The 19,086-nt window shown below is 31.8% G+C and overlaps 1 protein-coding gene across 1 annotated transcript; it reads left to right on the top strand.

Moving 5' to 3' along the window:
• Nucleotides 9,104–11,862, top strand: LOC109330499 (homeobox-leucine zipper protein HAT22-like). The gene is made up of 3 exons (XM_019564694.1): nucleotides 9,104–9,774; nucleotides 9,991–10,070; nucleotides 11,234–11,862. The coding sequence occupies exons 1-3, from the start codon at nucleotides 9,301–9,303 to the stop codon at nucleotides 11,526–11,528; spliced, it is 849 nt and encodes a 282-aa protein (XP_019420239.1). The 5' UTR covers nucleotides 9,104–9,300; the 3' UTR covers nucleotides 11,529–11,862.

Here is a 19,086-nt window from a genome sequence, read left to right as displayed (position 1 = left end):
ATAATTTTTTATGCATGAATGAATGTCTAAGTCAATGAGTGATTACTTTTCTTTCTGAATACATGAATGAATTTTTTTAGAATGATTGAGTGAATGAATAAAATTAGATGAATGTATGATCATTGTATTTTTTAAATGAGTGTATGAATGAATGTATACATTATTAATTTATTTATTTTTTAAAATGCATGTAAGCTTGAATTAATGAATGAATAAGTAGAACATTGTATGAATAATGTATGCATGAATAAGTAGAAGAGTGTATGAATAATGTATGCATGAATAATTGAATGAATGAATAAATGCATAAGCCATTTAATGAAGATGTGTTTTTTAATGTGATCAACGGATAAATAAGTCGATCAAATTTTTTTTATTTTTGAATGTATGATTAAATGAATGAATGAATTTTTCTTTTTGATTGCGTGAATAAATAAATGTGTGAGTAATGTACTCTTTTTAATGAATATATAAAGGCATAAGCCAATGACTGTTTAAATGATGTATTTTCTTTTTCATTTTGAATGTGTAAATGAGTATTTGAATGAATCAATGAAGAAATAAATGTTTGAGTCATATGTATTATTTTACATGAATGAATGTATGAAATTATTTTTTTGATGCATGAGTGAATGGATGAATGTATGAATAAATAAGAGAATGTATGAAGATGTATTTTTTTTTTATTTTTTTAAAATACATATATGGATAGAAAATTAAAAGAATGTATGAATAATGTATGCTTGAATGCATTATTATGAATGATAGTTTTTTGTTTTGAGTTAGCGTATGCATGGATGAAATGATTTTTTTGAATGATATGTTTTTTAATGTATGTATATATAATTAATAAATGCATGCAAAAGTAGTGGGTGATCAATTTTCATATATCTATGTATGTATGAATATACGTATAAGTCAATCAATAAAAAATTTCATTTTGAATGCATGAATGAATGCATAAGTCAATCAATGAAGATTTTTATTTTTCAATGCATAAGTCAACCAATGAAATTTTTTATTTTTTCAATGAATAAATGAATGGATAATTGAGTGAATGTTTGAATATGTACTTTTTATGTTTATGCATTCAGGAATGAATTTTTTGAATGATGTATTTTTTATTAATGCATGATGAATAAAATGTCTAAAAATACAAAATGCATATCCCTTAGGGTAATGGACCCTATCTTGGGGGTGGTTTAGCAATCATTACAATTTGAACATGTATATATATATATATATATATATATATTAAATTATATTTCTTTTATTTTTATCGTTCAGACTAACTTGGGGCCAAAATAAATTGTCATATTTATTTTTATGATAATATCCTTGTCAGAGGAATAGGAATTCCTCTCAAGGGTGTGATATTTTACATGACAAAATTCTAAACAATGTGTTATAATACAAACATTACACATCATAAAATTCACAACAAGTATAACATCCTAGGACAAGGTTCTAACATACAATGGACGCCCTTGACAAGTTCTAGACTCCCTATAAAGGTGTCCATATTGTTGTTAGGTATCAGTGGCATAATACACCTAGAAGGGGGGTTGAATAGGTGTGGTGGAGCTCAAGTTCCACTTTTCTGGTTTTTACACACTAGCTGAAAAATGCATAGTTAATCGATTAACCAGTGGGCTTAATCAATTAAATCTAAACATAACCAGAATGATCAGAACAACAACTTGCATAGTTATTAACCAACACACAAACAGATATACAACAGATACTTTTATGCAAAATTAACAAGAACGTAACAAGGTATAAGCATGCAAAATATCAGCTTCAAACTAGCATTAAAACATCTTGAAATATAAAAGAGAAAAGGATAGAAAAGATTGTGCAGGGATTTTATCCTAGTTCGTTTTGCTATCAACTGCAAAACTATATCTAGTCCTCCCCTCTGATATGGGAGATTTTCCTTCTTCACTATAGAACACAATGTACGTTACATACACGCTTCCAATTATAAGACTCGAACGCTCCTTTCTTGGAACCCAAAGAACTTCGTCAACATTGGTTTGACCTTTCCCAAAACCGCCTCCAAGAAAACATTTCTTACCGCGATTCAACCTCAGCCAAGGTATCGCTCTTTATCCCAAGACCTCAAAGTCTTTGTGTGAAGAACACCTTACCTAATCGCAGCTAGGATTTTCCCAATCCTTGATTAACAATGCTTTGAGTTATTAATGAGTACTTAATAGTCCGAAATTACAATAAATATCAAAGCCTAAAACCTAAGCAAGAACTCACAAGACGTCCTAGTCTAATACAAACGTTCATGCATGAGGTTTCTGAAAATATGCAATCATAAAAAAAAACTATCTCTTTTTCTTTTCAAGAAACACAAGAATGATGCAAGAAAGCTTTTCAAAGAATCATGCAATATGAATATGAAAACTAAAGCCTTAGCATGATCTAATATTTCTCCTAATTCAACATGCCATATTTTCTCCTAGATATAACAGTGAGTGACTCGAAAATATGCAGTGAGAATGATGTAAAAGTGTATGGATTCTTATGCCACATATTCTGAGATTTCAGTTTAAATAGAAAATTGTTTAAAGTCTCAGTTAATCGATTAACTACTCATTTAATCGATTAATGGGTTGTTGAAACTGCAATAGAAAACTGTTGAAACTCCAATTCTGTTCAATTATGTTAATCGATTAAATAGTGTAAAATTAGTTTGTTAATGCATGGTAAATTGCCTATATGATATATGTTCATGCAATACATGATTTCCAAAATATAATACCTTTAATGCACAAAATCAATGTAAATGCATGAACCTAATTATCATATATTTCTAGATGATGTCTCATTTTAGTGGATTAATTACTTTATTAAGTCTTGTGAGACTCACACCTAATTTTACCTAACCTAGACTCAATATCTATGGCAATCATCTTAGACTTCTAAAAAGATAATAAAGAATTATAACCTAAGTCTAATAAGACATCACTTGAGCCCTCGACATGTTGATTGTTGAGCCATCTTCAAGCTTTAACTAATTCCTTGTCTTCATCAAAACATAGGCAAAACATTGCTAGTGCAATCCTTGACGCTTTGCACTTTCAATTGCATCTCTCTCAAACAGAGAAACCTAAATATTATGATGTTAGAAACATGAGACCAGCTCGAGCGGCTAACTCATAATAAGAGGTAACAATATAAGTGGTCCACATCACCAACACTTAGAAGCGGCAAAGACCATGACTAGTGAGGCTAGTGTCACTTCTATCCAAAAAGGCTAAGTGTATATAAGTACCAAGATCTATAAAGACAATGTTTTAAGATTTTGGGTAAAATATGTTGTCCAACAAACTTATTGTGGTTCATAGCTTTCTCGTTTATTGAAGATCTTTGTTGCTTTGAGCTTCCTCAATTCAAAATTACTTATTTTACTTCCTTAAACAATATCCGAATACGAACACTTGTTAACATTCATTGAATATATATTTTGGTTCTTAAAATTTTTTACGTTTACCAATTTAATTCTTGAAAAACAAAATCCAAAGTAATACTCAAAAATCATAAATATGAGTTAAAATGATTTTTGATAGGGTCATAAATGCTAAAAAAGACTAATTTCATACATATTTTATCTTTTTGAGAACAATTTTGATGTTTTCAAATTTTGAGGAGTCAAATTGATACATACAAAATTTCCGAATGAAAAAAATACACTTTAATGAACACATATTTATACAACCATTAAAACCAATACACTTTAATGAACAGATATTTATACAACCATTAAAACCATTAAAATGGTAGGAGACATGAAAAAGATTTCTTGATGAATCAAGAAAATGAGAGAAAGAAATATTATTTATTGAATATTGAATAGATTGAAAACAAAATTACATTAAATCCTTTATATAAAGGATAGAAAAACTAACTATCATAACTAAACTAATTAACCAACTAATAAATGCCAATGCTCAACTATTTTAACATTCCCCCGCAAGCTGGAATGTATTAAGCATTCCAAGCTTGAAATAATTGTGTTGAACACAATGATATACTCTAATACCTCCTCTTGTTGGTGAGCGAATCTTCATCTCCCAGTATTGAAATCTGAATGTGAAGTAATAATAACGTTTAACCACCATAGGGTAGAAGCAACTTCATCCAAATCTTAACCATCTATTTCGACAGAAGCTTAACCAACCATAATGGATGAAAGAGAGAAAATGGATCTGAATCTCGATCCTAATATACTGCTTCAATGATGTAAAATACACACCATAGTATTGTGTGTTTAATGAGAGAGGTGTAAAGAAAATAGAGTAGTAAAGGAAAAAAACATAATATGGGGTAAGTGATAAAGAATATGAAAAGAATGTATGTGCACTAAAGCCAAGACTTTTCTGACAAATCAAAACCATTAGTCAGGTCAAAGGACTCAATGAACATCGGGTGCACGAAACAAATGCCAAGATTTTCACTTTTGGATCATATATGCATGGCCCTGGAACAGATATAGACACTTTGTGTGTAGGACCTAAACATGATTCCATATATGAAGACTTCTTTATTAAGCTGTAATGGATGCTATCCGAGATGTTAGAAGTAATAAAAGAGTTGCACTTTATTTCTTGATGAAGTTCTCGAATGAGTCTTGATAGTCCTCTTTCTTATTAATTCTTGATGATATAAACTTGATTGAGCATTCTTCAATATATGATGAGAATTTAACCTCGAATGGATCAAGGAAGAAAAAAACATAAAGGAAGAAAGAATGAATGAGTTCTTTGTTTGAGGGTTTTGAATATGATGATGAATTTCCCTTGATCAAACTCCAACTTCTTCTCACTTTGATGATTGATGCAGGATGATGATTCTATCTTGAATCTTGGAACGGTAAAAGCATAAGCGGAAGTGATCAAAACAATAATTATCGCTCTGATACCATGTTAAAATGGTAGGAGACATAAAAAAGATTTCTTGATGAATCAAGAAAGATGAGAGAAGGAAATATTATTTATTGAATATTGAATAGATTGAAAACAAAATTACATTGAATCCTTTATATAAAGGATAGAAAAACTAACTATCGTAACTAAACTAATTAACCAACTAATAAATGTTCAACTATTTTAACATTTTGAGAACCATTTTGATGTTTTCAAATTTTGAGGAGCCAAATTGATACATACAAAATTTTAGAACCATTAAAACCAATACACTTTAATGCACACATATTTATACAACCATTAAAACCATTAATTACTTGTAATATATTACAATGTATTTTGACCAAAATATCCGTAACAACTCATACTCACCACTATCACACCTTATCTAATGCAATAAGGGCAAACAGATGAAAAATGCAATTTATGCTTCTTGATTTGCTAAAGCGGTAGATAATATGAAAAGAGTGAATTCATAAGGAGAGTATAATGAATGTCTAGATGAGTAAAGTGGGGTAAATAAATGGAGTATTTAAAGCACAGACTTTGTCGGTAAGAAAAAAATGTAGCTCAAATTCAGTTTATTTATTTAAATGAGCAAAACATAAATTAAAGGATGAGATTAGCTTATCTAAAAAGGTTGAGGCCTGAGTTAACTTATATATATAGCTCATTTATTTTTTCTTTTATCAAATTGCTCCATAAATTATTTATATGTTTGTTAACATTTTATACTAAAATATGAAATTAAAGATAGAATTGAAATATAATTTCATATTTATAAATCATAATACATTACATAAACAATTTTCCAACCATTACAAAAAATAAATTTCAAATAAGTAATGTAATTTATTCAAAATAGATTTTTTTTTATATGACTCTAATAATACACATAGGAGTTATTCACGATCTCTTGGTATAAAGCTTGGGTTTGACTGATTTAACTAGTGAAGCTAAACTCCAAGCTCAAATAGTACACAAATATTTTGGTTAAATTACCTTTGGAGTTAGTCTAAGGCACATAAGAAAATCAAGCATGGATTCCAATTTCAAAAAATATTTATACAAGATTAAACTATGATGTTTTCACATAGGTAGCCAATAAGTTAGGAAAAAAGAAAGTTAAATAAACTATTTTGATTTAAATCACAATCACATTTGAGCCGTGTAGAACTAATATGGGGACAAAGAAACTCTCTCAACACAATATATAAGTATGTATTGCATTCACATATACTTAAAAAACCCTCTTCCCCAATAAACTATTACTTGTTTAATGGCATGAATGAAAAATAAAAGGAAACCATTTATTAATTAATTAATAGATAGAATCTGCTATAATTTTTTTTTTGTATATCAAGAATATTTCATCACCCTTTTTGATTAAGAACTAATCTCATTTCAGGATGTGTGACTATCATTCTCAACAAATGTCGTTCTCAAAAATTGAATATTAGATTTTTTAATCATTCTAGAAATCGAGTAAAATCTTATATTACTATAGTTGAAGCTGGTATATTAACAGTGTTATTTTGTAGCTGATTATTTTAGATTCATCATCAATAATGAGTGACCTAACTTCTGCTCTATATCGCCGACAACGCATTATTGGAAGTGCTATATAGTACTGATACAGAGAAGTAGGTCCTGAACACTCCACATCAACTTTCTACTTAAGCAAAGATCCGAATTCTTGTTGATGAATCATATTCTGGCGCCATTATTATAACTCTTTGAAACTCCAATATAATTGTGTGTTTATTGTACCTACTTTTACTTTTATTTCCATTGGAAACAAACGAATAGTGCACATCCCTTTCTAATATCCACATTCATAATAAGCAAGAGAGAAAATGGTCCAACCATCCCTCACGTTACTCGTTCATTAAAAAGTATGCAAATGCAAGATTTGTAAGCAAGTTGACATGGTATTGGTACCCATCACTAACTAGTTCAACCAAGCATGGAGTGGGAGACAGTTCATGTGGGTCTGTTTTAATTATAGAAACCACACTAAGTCACTAACACACACATATATTTATAAATACCTATTCCAATCATGCTCTTCTTCTTTTCTCTTTGGTTATTTATTTTAGGAAATAACTTACAGTGCAATCTTTTGATGAGTGCTAAATCATATGAATAGTCTATCACCAATAATTCAATATATATGTGTATTCTTATTTAATGTAGAATTTTAATGAGTACACCAAGGGTATTATCAATTAAGGAATTCAATTGGTCTTGCAAAATGTTGTAATCAATAAATTAAAATTTAAAAAATTGTAAATTTTAAGAACAATTTCTATATTTTAACCCCTTATCCATACACTATTAACAGAACACTTATTTTTTATGTTTTTTAAGGAATATAAGGAATTGAAGAGGAGTGTAATGGGATAAAATGAATAGAAATAGGGAAGTAATGAAATAACTTTGAAGTAAGTTTTTTGGTTCTAATTTTGTGTTTGAAAGTATTCTTTTATAAATCAAAAAAGTGTTGGTACAATCATATAAGATATCATTAAATTTTTAGATAGGTCAAAATTTCAAATTTTTTATTCCCAATAGTGATACTTGTTGGTAGTGACGGATCTTGATGTAAATTTTAGGAGGGACAACAATATTTAATTACAATTTATAACAAAAATATAAAGAAACATACATGATTAGATTAGAGGTAAAATTTTCCACTATTTCTTTTTCAATATAAATCACTATGTTATGCAAGAACTTCATCTTTTATCTTACTACTTAATTTTGTTTGATTGTCTTCATTACTAAAAATGATATTTTATGTAGTAGTTAAACTATAACAACTAAGATAAGACGAATGACTTGATAAAGTAAGATATGATTAACGATATATGATTGATAATTTTTCAAACTTAAATGAATAACGACATCAAGAATAGAATTTTGCAATTGGAGTCTCACATTAATCTTCTCTTGCTCATTGAAATTCACATGAAAGAACTTTTGGACAAAAAATATATATAATCAATATTACATTACTTACAAGCATCCTTAGAATATATATTATCAATATATACATAATCTTGTTCATCAAGTGTAAAATCATTATAAACTCAAATGAAGTTATATTATTATAAGCAACATCGATATCTACATGTATAAGAGAACTTTCATTATGTATAATTTTCAGAAAGATCACAAAAGTTGCAGTGTATTTATTTATTAAGCTACAAATTAAGGAAACATATGAGTTTCAACTACTCTTCATAAAGACATTATTTGAGTATAGGTAAAGGAAATACATCTTTTGTTCCAAAAAATTATGTTATCTATGTGTCACTATTTATAATTTAAAAGTTTAATAATTAAATATTTTTTGACTAAACACAACCAGTATTGCATGAACTGACACACTTTTCGGGACAACAAATATATTCTAGTAGGTAAAAATGTAAAGAAAAAGTATTTTAATAAAAAAAATTAAAAATTCTAGGTGGCCACTACCTCTGTCACTGCTTATTAAGAGGGGTAATCACGCACCTCAAAATAGATTTAGTAAAAAAAAAATAGTATTTTAGAAGAGTTTAGTCATCTGGGAGATATTATTGACTCCAAAACCATTATTTCTATTAAAGGATATATGATCTAAAATGAATGGAAACACCGCTGCAATGACACAATAAAAGCAGGACTAAAGGGGGCCAATTATTGGGACAATATAAAGTGAAGCTATTACATACGCAAGAGGAAGCTTATACAGAACAAGAAAGTGTGGCAACAATAATAATGTATAGTTATATTTGGTAATTGGTAGGCCTATGTTGGTGGCCAAGGCAAGCAAATCACCCACCCTCTTGATGTGTTTTTGCACTGCTATCCATGTGATATGTTAGGATTCTAAAGGAGCATCTGAGAGAGAGATTTATTCAAGTGTTGCACGATATTATACCGGAGGTAACAGTAATAAGGAACAAATGGTCATTGGTCAATTGTCAACCTATGCAAGAATAACATAGATAATCTGACATTGTTATGTTCTCTTGTACCAATAAAAATATATCATGTTAACTGAAAATTTTAAACATATATTATTTTTATTTCATTATCATTAGTGTGAAACATGATTTGTGACAGAATTTGTTCCTCTACTCATTTCACCCTTTGATTAATCATTAATCATAGTCACCAACCCAACTACCCAACGTCCCCACAAAATGTCTCATTCATTCTCTTAAGTTCTTTCCCCCTCTCTTCTTCTTAAGACCCTTTCTCCTCATCCTCTCACACTTTATAAACCATACTATCATCTAAAAAACATAAATCTTCCCTCAGCAACCTTCTCCCTACAAGTCCTTCTCACCCATCACCATAATTACTCTCTTAAATGGCTCATGATCATGATGCTAGTATCTCAGGTCTTCACCTTGTTCTAGGGTTAGCTTTAACTAGTACAACACAAAAAGAAACTTTCACTCCATCACCACAATCCAACAAGGTTGTCGATGATCATTTTTCACTTATTAGGACAACATCAAAGAAACCCTACTATGAGGATGAACCATCTTTAACGTTGGGCCTTTCTGGTGAGAGTTACCAGTTTAATCAAGTTCCTCTTGACTTGTCCACACAGACTTCACCTCTCAGCGTGGTTTCATCTTTCTCGAGTGGAAGGGTGAAGAGGGAGAGAGAGCTTAGCAGTGAAGAAGTAGAGGCAACAGAGATAGAGATAGAGAGGGTTTCTTCACGAATCAGTGATGAAGATGAAGATGGAACCAATGTTAGGAAGAAGCTTAGGCTTAACAAAGAACAATCTGCTCTATTAGAAGAGAGTTTCAAGCAACATAGTACTCTCAATCCGGTAACCATAATGGATCTATATTCTCCTGTGTATATATATATGATATATATATATATATATATATATATATTATATATAAAGTTCTTTCTTATATATTTAAGATAGTTTAGAATAAAGATCGATTTTTTAAATAAACTATCTCAAATTCTTCATTCGTTTTACTTGTAATGAAACTAACTATGATTATTATTGTTGCCTTGGATTATATTTTTACAGAAACAAAAGCAAGCTTTAGCTAAACACTTAAATCTACTGCCACGACAAGTTGAGGTGTGGTTTCAGAATCGCAGAGCCAGGTATATACTTGATTGAGTAGTACGTAAACATAATTGATCGTGAGTATATAGAAGGATGGTCTTTTTAGTGTTTGGTAATGTTTTAAATTGTGATTATAATTATATTATATTTACTATAATTACTTGTAAAAGCAGTGGATGTAGCTGCAATTGCAATATAATTTTAGATACTCTTAAAGCTATAATATTCCAGTCACATTTGGGGTCACGGAGTAAAATTTAAAACACTATTCTTAGATTTGGTTGTTTGTATTTTTCGATCTTATTATATTTGTGAACGTTTCTTGGTACCCACAGTTCAATGAAACTTTTCTTTTTCAGAATAAAAAAAGCATAATTGATTGTTACCCAGCACGACCTTTAATAACGAAAAAAATTTACTCTGAGGTTCCAAGAATCTATCCATCCTTGGATGTATGTCATATATGTATAAGACCCACATAACTAATAAAAATCACGGGCATTCAGTGATGAATAAGGGACGAAAGTCCACGAGGAATATATAATACTTTCCCTAAATAACAAAAGCGGAATGTAATATTAACTTCTTTATAGAAAAATAAATTCATTAAAGGAAGTAAAGTAATATTAACTCTTCTTCTGGTTAATTGAGGGGACCATTGTCCCATGTTTAAAAAGTTATACTAGAGTGTACATGCATGCATTTTTACATCGGATGGATGGAGATCACATGTCTCAAATGATGTTTTCATTTCATGTCTCAAGTCAATCAGAATGCTTTATTTTATTACCTATTGCTTTTAATTTTTTTATTTTATTCACGTATTAATATATGATAGGCTTGAGACAAAGAATGAAACACCATTAGGACGAGTGATTCCATCCCTTTACACTTATCAATAATGTATGTCACTTCTATTTGATTGGTCTAAAAGAAGTTTCTTTTTTTAATTTAATTTAAACGATAAATATTTTAATAATTTTTTTACCATTAAAAAATGACATTAAGATGTACATACATGGAGGAATAAAGAGCAGAAGTACGTTAACTAGAATTTGTCCTATATGTTGTCTCACACTAATAAAAATATCACTTTAATTAAAAATTAAACTTTCAATGTTATTATTTTTATTTTATTATCATTAACGTATTAAAAAATTATAGATACTATCTTTATTAACATATTTGGTGTGTGATGCAGAACAAAACTGAAGCAGACAGAAGTGGACTACGAGTTCCTAAAAAAATGTTGTGAAACGTTGAAAGATGAGAACATGAGGCTACAGAAGGAGCTTCAAGAAATGAAAGCATTGAAACTAGCACAATCCGTATACATGCCTATGCCTACAGCCACCCTCACTATGTGCCCTTCTTGTGAAAGGCTCAATCATGGGGTCAGTGGTGGCTCTTCCAATAAGAGTACCCCATTCTCCATGTCCATGGCTCCTAAGCCTCACTTCTATAACCCCTACACCAATCCTTCAGCAGCATGTTGATTATTATTATTAGATTTGCCTTTTTTAATTAGGGAAAAAGAGTTTTCTATTAGAACCCATGTTTTAAATTTCACCATGCATCCTCCATTGCAACCATAATATTAACATCGCATTCATACTTACAATCACATCAACCGAATTTTCAATAATTGCGATAAAATCAACCTAAGGGCAATCATTATATTTTTTTGTGTGGGTAAGTATATATGTTATGGTATGTAATAAGGGATAAATGTAATTGACTAACACGTTAGAAAATAGTAACTCATAGCTTATCAAAATCATATGTTTCCTTTTTTTTTCTTACCGGTTAATGTATATCATATTGTTTGTATGGAATTATTGTAATTGTATTATATATATTTATTGTGATTGTCAACTACGGTAAATAACTATGGTGAAGACAAGCTAAAAGTATACTCTCACCACAATTGTCATCTCCAAAAAAACATATCCATCTATGAAGGAGTTATTGCCATTATTTATTATTCGTTTGTTTTTTAAAAACTACCCCCGAACCACAACTTGGACGTGTTACTAAATTTATTAATGTTCTACAAGCTATCATATTGATTAGAGTACTGATTTAACTTAATGGGTCATTTTAAAAATATGAAATTTTGACCAATATCATATGTTATAATTAACATGCATTTTCCATTTTTCATCAATTTTATATGTTTAGTATAAGTGTAGACCACTTCATTGTTTTTTGTGATTGAATCCATAGATAGAATAGATATTTATAACAATGGCTAAATATAGGTGATATAGGAAAACATGCGTTGACTTGTATAACATCTCCCATTTCAATGAATATATAGGTAAAAATGTTTACAAAATTTTCAAGGATATTATTCCACACTTCAAAATATAAATTTTTTATATTTGGAAATAATATCTTTAAATCTTGAAAATCTCAAACTTATGATTTTACATATCCCAAATGAACTTCTTTTGTATTTAAGGATAGATATAGATGGAAAAAAACATTTTCAAAATACGATTATTAAATTAACTTAAATTGCCTCGGCCTAATATTCCAATGGTCATGAGGGGCAATATAGTGATTATAGTCAAAAGTGAGAAAAATAATAATTAAAAAATAATCTATATACATATAAGTTAGATTGAATTTAAGGTTATGATTCATGATGTGGATAGGCAATCAGCTCACATGTTTCTGTTTGCAAATTTATTATTCAAAGAGAGTCGAGAAGTAGGAGAAATCATTAATTGCTTTGTATTACCATTATTTAGTGATCTATCCAAACATATTGGTAAAAGAATTAAAGATAGAACATTAATTGATACCTAAGACACTAGTATGTAACAAAATCTTTAAAAAAGTACATGATAGATATATGGTATAAAATTTAAATAAAGGTGGATGGATGCTAATAATTTCTAAACAACCTTGGGTTATTTATTTCTTTTAGTATTATTAAGAGTATCTCTTACCTTTTGAATAAGGAACTAGTTTTTTTCGACGGTGTGATTGTTCATCCCAACAAATGTCGTTCTCATGAATGAATTATTGACCTTTTAATCTTCTGGGAATCTAACAAACCTTAAACTATTAGACCAACACATTATTAGTTACGTGCGTCAGTTGTGAACTACATCTATTCATATTTTCAAAAATTAATTAGTTGATGGAGAAAAAATGAATATTTATTATTTAATTGTTCTACATTATTTTCTTGTTGTTGATTGAAAGCAATATGAACGTGACATGCTCCTCATCATCTCATATTGGTGAGAAAGTAGCTAGCTAAACCTTTAAGTGCCTTGAGAAATAACAAACTTTGTGTGACTAATGCCGTAATGATTCAAACTATGAAAAAAGTTTGGGTATCTTGCACACATTTAGTGGAACAAATTCAGTATATCCACATGGCAATTTCCCTTCCATTAACAAGTACAAATGTAGTAATTGCACGAGAAGATTAAGCAATAAATTCAAATACATTTTTGATGTCCCTGTAGCTTATAATGGGAAAGAATGATGTGCCCACAAGCCACAAGTAACAATAATTGAAGTATAGGGAATGAATGCATGACTCTGTCAAGTCTCAATTGCAAATACTTGAGGCTATATAGATTATTAATTCAATCTAACTTATATGTATATAGATTATTTTTTAATTATTATTTTTCTCACTTTTGACTATAATCACTATATTGCCCCTCATGACCATTGGAATATTAGGCCGAGGCAATTTACGTTAATTTAATAATCGTATTTTGAAAATGTTTTTTTTTCTATATCTATCCTTAAATACAAAAGAAGTTCACTTGGGATATGTATTAAATATATACACTGAGTCAAGATCAAGCTTTTCACATAACCACAAAATAAATGCAGCAGCCAAGACTCATATACCAGAATCTATAACCAACCAACACACTAAGCTACAACCAAATACCAAACATCAATCCAACAAACTAGCATCCTGTAATATGACTAATACAGAGGCACCAGAGGTTGGCATTATGACCAACACAACTACATCAGGAACAAGCAAACTTGATTGCACCACAAGCACCAAGCATTTGGCATTTGGCCAATTGCACGATCCCTCAATTTCCCTCTAGGCTTTTGTTTCATGCTAAGTAGATAATTCCCTTTCTTTTAGTTTGTTATAGTCTGTTAATTTTGTTATTCTGTTTGGCCACTTTGTTACTTTTGTCAAGTTGTTCTCTTCTTGTTCTTGGCTTGCCACAATAGCCAACTCACTTTGTATAAGTACCCCCTCAGGGATTCACATCAATTAAGAAATAAATTAGGTATTATTCAGTCTTGTAATATGGTATCAGAAGGCTTCAAAAACTAAAGCTGCAAAATTCTAATATATCACTGCCTAGAGTGCCATGGCTGACTCTTCAAGCATTCACCAACAGCAAGAAAATCAAGATGCCCTCATCAACAACGAGACTCAAAACCCATACTACCTACATACTGGAGAAAACCCAGGCGTCATTCTTGTCACTCCCTCAGTAGATGGTACCAACTATCATTCATGGAGCAGGGCAATGAGAAGAGCATTGCGCTCTAAAAGCAAATAAAAATTTGTAGATGGCACTATACAAGCAGCAAATCAAGACCATCCAGACTTTGATCTTTGGGAACGCTGCAACACAATGGTCATTTCATGGATAACAAGATGTATCTCCGCTGAAATCTCACAAAGTACAGTATACATTGAAAACACCAATGAACTATGGCAAGACTTTAGAGAAAGATTCACAAAGGGAAACTACTTTCAAATTTATTATCTTTTACAAGACCTGCACTCTATCAAACAAGGTGACAGAAGCATCTCCACCTATTACACCAAGTTGAAGACTCAGTGGGAGGACCTTGAAGCTCTAAGGCCATTCCCTTCCTACTTCTGCAACTCAAGTGCACATGTGAAATCCTTCGCATAATGAAATCATACAGGGACAATGAATATGTTCTTTGCTTCCTAAAGGGATTGAATGAAACTTTTAGCACAGCAAGGACACAAATTTTATTGATGGATCCACTGCCATCAATAAACAAAATCTTTGCATTATTACTACAACAAGAGGGACAATTAGAATCAGTTGACTTGGATGCTAAGGTTCTCTTCAACTCAACAAATCCAAGGTTGCAAGGGGCATACAACAATCATAATCAATCATGGAAACAAAGGACTAATCAAGGCAGATCAGGATATGGACAAGGTCGAGGAAGAGGATTTTCCAGATCATACAACAACAAGACCAATGTTATCAAGGTATGCACTCATTGTAACAAGGAAGGACATACAGTGGAAACCTGCTACTTTAAGCATGGTTTCCCACCAAATCTACAACAAGAAAAGCCTAAACAACCATATACTTCAATCAATAGCACAACAATAAACCTCCCTACTTCCAAGAAGGTTACCTTGGACACACAATGCACCAACAAATATAATTTCGGGCCTGAACAATATGCACAACTTGCATCACTCCTGGAAAGTGTTGGAGCAGGAAGCATAAGCCATAATGTCAATCAACTTAGCATCACACAATCTGATCTCTCCCAAGACAATCAAGAAAAGCAGGAAGTAACAGGTAACAATAATTCTTATTGGGTCTTGGACCCAGGGGCCACTAACCATGTGTGCCCTGGCCAAAGCTGTTTTAGTGCCTTCTATGTTGTAAGGCCTATCACAATTAATTTGCCAAATGGATCTACTACCTTGGAAAGATACTCAGGAACAATTATCTTATCAGACAAGATAACCCTATATAATGTTTTATACATACCTGAGTTCACTTTTAATTTGATCTTTGTCCTAAGACTCACAAAATCTATGCACTGAAAACTAACTTTTCATGACTCACCTTGCATAATTCAGGATATGATTACATTAAAGATGATTGGACATGCTGAAGTGACCAATAGCTTATATATGATTAGGAGAAACATAGAAAATAATGGTGTACATGAACACAATGTCAATACTATGTCTACTTTGCATTTCTTTGATTTGTGGCACTTTAGGCTAGGCCACCCTTCTATTGTTGTCTTAAATAACATTTGTAAGAAATACACCTATGTAAAATATAATGTTGTTATTATTTGTGACTATTGCCACCTAGGAAAGCAAAGTAAGCTTCCTTTCCCAAATAAAATGCATAGAAGTCCCAACATCTTTGACTTAGTCCACATGGATATATGGGGTCTTTTGTCTCAGTCTTCTATCCATGGCCACAGGTACTTTCTCACTGTCATAGATGACCACTCAAGGCATACATGGCTATTTCTCATGAAAACCAAAGGGGACACTAGAGCCTTAGTGCAGAATTTCATCCAAATGACCCAGACTCAATTTTCCAAAACCATAAAATGCATTAGGACACACAATGGCAATGAGTTCAACATGCCTAGCTATTATAATGAGCTTGGCATTTTATATCAAACACCCTTTGTTGAGACTCCACAATAAAACTTTGTTGTGGAAAGAAAACACAGACACCTATTAAACACTACTAGGACCCTTCTTTTCCAATCCACCTTACCCAATATCTTCTGGTCATATGTTGTCCAACATGCCACATATCTCATAAATAGAATTCTCAGCCCTATCCTAGGAAACAAAACTCCTTATGAATTACTTCATGACAAACTGCCTAACCTACTTGAAACTAAAGTCTTTGGTTGTCAATGTTATGCATCTACCCTAACACATCTAAGGAACAAGCTTGACCCTAGAGCTCGAAAATGTATCTTTATTGGACACAAGTATGGGACAAAAGCATATATCCTTTTTGATTTACACAATAGGGAAAAAAATTTATCAAGACATATGGTGTTCTATGAGCATATTTTTCCCTATTTCACCAATGACCCTCCTCAACCTATGAGTCAAGTAACTGACTTAGATAACTCCTTCCTTGAATACCTTACTCCGAGGAAGGACAACATCATTGTTTCTGAAATTACCATTCCCAACAATCAGGATCATCAATATGCCCCTATCATTGAGGACAACAACCTTGAACCCAACAATACTCCTCAAATCCAAGCCTCTAACCAAGATTCCAGAAAATCAAGTAGATTAAGGCAACCACCTAAATACCTCCAAGACTTCCAATGTAACCTCATCAACTCTAATGACCAGCAACAACCAATAGGTGTCAATCACCCATTATCTTCTGTCCTATCCTATAAGAAATCCTCTACCACTCACCTAAACCATATCCTTTCAATTACCACCAACAATGAGCCCAAGACCTATAAACATGCTATCAAATCCACTCACTGGATTAAAGCTATGCAAGATGAGCTCAATGCTTTAGACCTAAACCACACTTGGGAGATAGTTGACTTACCTCCAAATAAGAAACCTATTGGCTGCAAATGGGTTTACAAGATAAAATTCAAGTCTGATGGCTCAATAGAAAGGTAGAAAGCTAGACTAGTGGCAAAAGGATTTAACCAAACTGAAGGTATTGATTTTTTAGAAACATTTGCCCTTATTGTTAAGCTAACAACAGTAAGACTTCTCCTTGCTATTGTCTCTTCCAAGAATTGGATTATGCACCAACTAGATGTCAACAATGCCTTTTTACATGGTGATTTAAAAAAAATGTTTACATGACCATTCCACAAGGAGTCCTATGCAACAACCCAAACAAAGTATGCAAGCTACAAAAGTCTCTTTATGGCCTAAAGCAGGCTGGAAGACAGTGGCTCACTAAACTATCTGAATCACTCGTAAGCCTAGGATACACCCAATCTCAACATGACCATTCACTAAGAACATAGGTCTTCCTTCACAGCCTTGCTTGTCTATGTTGATGATGTTGTATTAACAGGCAATAACAAAGCAGAAATAGAAGATGTCAAGACATACTTAGATAAAAGGTTCAAAATTAAGGATTTAGGTGTTCTCAAGTACATTCTAGGATTAGAAGTTCTTAGATCTTCATCTGGTATTACTCTTTGCCAAAGAAAGTATGCCCTGGACATACTTTCTGACACTGGATTCCTGGCTGCTAAACCTGCCCTACTCCCATTATTAAAACCACCAAACTGCATCAAGATGACACACCACATTACCCTGATCCACCCTACTACAGAAGGCTAGTAGGAAGGCTCCTATACCTCACAAATACTAGGCCTGACATATCTTTTGTTGTTCAACAACTAAGTCATTTTATGGCTAATTCTACAAACTGCCATTTCAAAGCTTTGAGCAGAATTCTGAGATACATCAAAGCAAATTCTGGCCAAGGTATCTTCTATCCTATGAATTATTCTATTCAATTAAAAGCGTTTAGTGATTCTGATTGGGCTGCTTGTATTGATTCCAGGAAATCTATTAGTGGCTATTGTTGGTTTTTGGGTGATTCATTGATCTCATGGAAGTCAAAGAAGCAAAACATAGTTGCTAGATCATCTTCAGAGGCAGAATATTGTGCTTTGGCATTAACAGCTTGTGAAATTCAATGGATGACCTATCTCTTACAAAACTTAGTCTCCCTTTCACCCAACCAGCATTACTCTATTGTGACAAAAACTCTACAAGACACATTGCTGCCAACTCAGTCTTCCATGAAAGAACAAAGCACATAGACATAAATTTCCATGTTATCAGGGAAAGAATCCAATCCAAATTACTACACCTTCTACCAATCTCAAGAACAGAGCAAATTGCAGACATCCTCACCAAGGCTCTTGATCCAACTCCATTCACATACCTATTTTCCAAGCTTGGAGTAATAAATATATACTCTTCAGCTTGTGGGGGTATTGAATATATACACTAAGTCAAGGTCAAGCTCTTCACATAACCACAAAAACATATGTAGCAGCCAAGGCTCATACACTAGAATCTGTAACCAACCAACACACTAAGCTACAACCAAATACCTAACATCAATCCAACAAACTAGCATCCTGTAATATGACTAAAACATAGGCACCAGAGGTTGGCATTATGACCAACACAGCTACATCAGGAACAAGCAAACTTGGTTGCACCACAAGCACCAAGCATTTAGCATTTGGCCAATAGCACGATCCCTCAATTTCCCT

This window comes from Lupinus angustifolius, chromosome LG17 (genome assembly GCF_001865875.1).
Source record: "Lupinus angustifolius cultivar Tanjil chromosome LG17, LupAngTanjil_v1.0, whole genome shotgun sequence".
In the NCBI taxonomy this organism is placed as follows: domain Eukaryota; kingdom Viridiplantae; phylum Streptophyta; class Magnoliopsida; order Fabales; family Fabaceae; genus Lupinus; species Lupinus angustifolius.
This window is presented reverse-complemented; position numbering and strand designations above follow the sequence as displayed.